Source organism: Ipomoea triloba, chromosome 7 (assembly GCF_003576645.1).
Source record: "Ipomoea triloba cultivar NCNSP0323 chromosome 7, ASM357664v1".
NCBI lineage: Eukaryota > Viridiplantae > Streptophyta > Magnoliopsida > Solanales > Convolvulaceae > Ipomoea > Ipomoea triloba.
Genome location: NC_044922.1, coordinates 6,947,382 through 6,950,031, shown reverse-complemented (window position 1 = coordinate 6,950,031; position 2,650 = coordinate 6,947,382). Strand labels below are relative to the sequence as shown.

The 2,650-nt window shown below is 34.8% G+C and overlaps 1 protein-coding gene across 1 annotated transcript in view; it reads left to right on the top strand.

Annotated features, from left to right (window-relative positions):
* The first annotated feature begins 1,328 nt into the window (after positions 1-1,328).
* The window catches only part of LOC116024047 (glutamate receptor 2.8-like), an 8,212-nt gene continuing 6,890 nt past the window's right edge, over positions 1,329-2,650 (top strand). The window contains exon 1 of the mRNA XM_031264949.1: positions 1,329-1,593. Within this exon, the coding sequence (XP_031120809.1) occupies positions 1,329-1,593 (265 nt within the window). The remainder of the gene's footprint in view (positions 1,594-2,650) is intronic.

The following is a 2,650-nucleotide window of genomic DNA, read 5'->3' as shown; positions in this document are numbered from 1 at the left end:
AAGTTGCAAATAAATACTTAAATAGACGAACCCTGAAATCCTGAAGATTATGCCCTGAAGGTTTATGATTGCACTCTTTTTCCCTGGCTTATGATTGTACTCTTTTTCCCTTAACTAAGTTTTTCCCACCGGGTTTTCTTAGTGTAAGGTTTTTAACGAGGCAATCAGGAAGGTTGTTGTCTTCAGGGGGAGCAATAACATACACAGAGATTATTGGTCCAGAAGACCACCAGCTCTTGCAAATCCTGAAGATTAAACGCAACAAGTTATGGTTGTACTCTTTTCCCTTAACTAAGTTTTTTCCCACTAGGTTTTCTTAGTGTAAGGTTTTTAACGAGGCAACCAGGACAATATATATCATGTACTCTTTTCTTCAACTAGGTTTTTCCCACGTGGTTTTCCTAGTGAAGTTTTTAACAAGGCATGAAAGTATTTGAATATACCATTCATATACATTGTACTCTTTTTATGTCTAGGTTTTTCCCACAGGGTTTTCCTAGCAAATTTTTAAACCAGGCAAGATCGTGAACGAATAATGTCCAAGGGGGAGTGTTATAAAAGATTTATTTATGTGGCCATTATTTGTGTAACCGTTGTAACGGTCACCATACTTAGTATTGTTATTATTACTTGTACATTATATATATTGGGGTTTTCCCACTTGTAAAGACACAATGATCATGAATAAGAATGCTCTCCCATTCTCCTTGCCTCTATTCTCTGTTTATAGATTTCCTGCAAAACACCAATCACCGGTTAGGAGCTAAAGGCCAACGGACACAACAAAATCTCAACAGAAATATATTTAATTTTTTTGTGTAACCCTATTCCTATTCCTATTCCCTCTATTTTGATTTTGTGAACCAAAGTTCAAGTTAGAGTATTAAAAATGTGAACCCACAAAATAATGCAATATATAGTTAATTTTTCTGTAACCCTATTCCTATTCCTATCCCCTCTATTTTGATTTTGTGAACCACAGTTCAAGTTAGAGTATTCAAAAATGATGTGGAAGGCTTCAACAGGCGGATGACAGATCAGAGAAGGATAGAATTTGCACCAAAATTTACCAAGGATCAAACAAGCTAGCTAAGCACAAGTATATATATTGACAGAACTGAATCAACGAAGGTTCTAAGAAACTGCCTGCGTAACTTAGTCTACTCCAAGAGTTGCGTATTATGTTGACTTTGTTTCTTTATTTTTTTGCTCTTACACATAAGATTGTATGGGATCATTGGACACAGAAAATTCCCTATAAATTAATTATAATTAAGTTTCAGTTAGTATAGGAAACCAGCTAGCAGTGTTTGCTTACAATTCAAGAAATGAAGAGACTTTTCTGCTCTTTACTGTTCATCCTCCACCTTGTTTCAGCTGGCCATGGAGGAAAGCATAGAAGCTCAGCTCATAAAACGCATTCTACGGTGAAGATGGGTGCAATTCTTGACATGAAAACGCATATGGGAATCATGTTGAATGCTTGTATGTCAATGGCGCTATCCGATTTCTATTCAACCCATTCGGATTATCAGAGAAGATTAGTTCTGCACACAATGCATGCTGGCAATGCACTTGATGTTGCTTCTGCAGGTATTATATTTTTTCCCTTTTTTCTCAACTCTCTGCACATGCATTAAATGTTAGATCTAAATATAGTCTAACAATACTGAATAAAATTTACGACAAATCTAATATTATTGTAGTAGCGGAACAGTGTAAATCTCTCAGCCATATATAGTTGATGGATCTTGTTGTGTTGCCTAGTCTCCAGTCATAGTTGATGGATCGTAGATAGTGTATTGGTATTAATTGTTTGAACAGTATGAGTACCATGCAGTATATAATGCATGCATGTCTTGTATCTCATCGATACAGGCTTTATATAGGCATAGTGGCGACATACAAACTAATCCTAAATGTCCAGTACAACCAAACTACTTAATGGCATAGTCTACTTGCACCATATAATTAAGGTCCATAATATATATAATATATATTGTACGGGAAAATCTTACATTAAAAGTGGTATTAAATCCAAAAAAAAAAAATTGAATTTTAAAATTGTATGTGTCAAAGAAAAGAAATGAACAATGAAAAGAACTAATTTCATATTCAATAGTAATGACAGAGGTGTATAAATTTTCATCCTTGTTTAGCTGGTTGTAGATTTGTAGGATTGTTATACCATGGACCATATCTTGCAAGCTGAACCAATTAAATTAAATTCTAATATTCACCTTAAGTTTATTTTTTCTTTATATTTTTATGCAAATAAATATAGTATATAAAAATATATTATTGAAAAGTCATAATTAAAATCTTTTAAAGGACACATATTGATATATGATGGTTTTGTTGGAACCGGACCCGCCATAAACCGGCCGGGTACAAGAATATAGAATGGGAATAGGAAAATAAAAATCTTATTGCCAAGGGACGTGAAACCCAATAAAATAAGGCCCAAAGAATAAATGAATAAACTAAGGAATTGACAAGTGAACAAAATAGAACTAAATATGTTACCCACAGGATTCAAAACCTGGACGCCAATAAGAGGAAAGAGACCAAACCACTTGACCATAGGAGTATCTATATCTTTGAGGTGTGTTTCAACCAGACCATCCCCCTCCCCCCCCCCCCCCCCCCC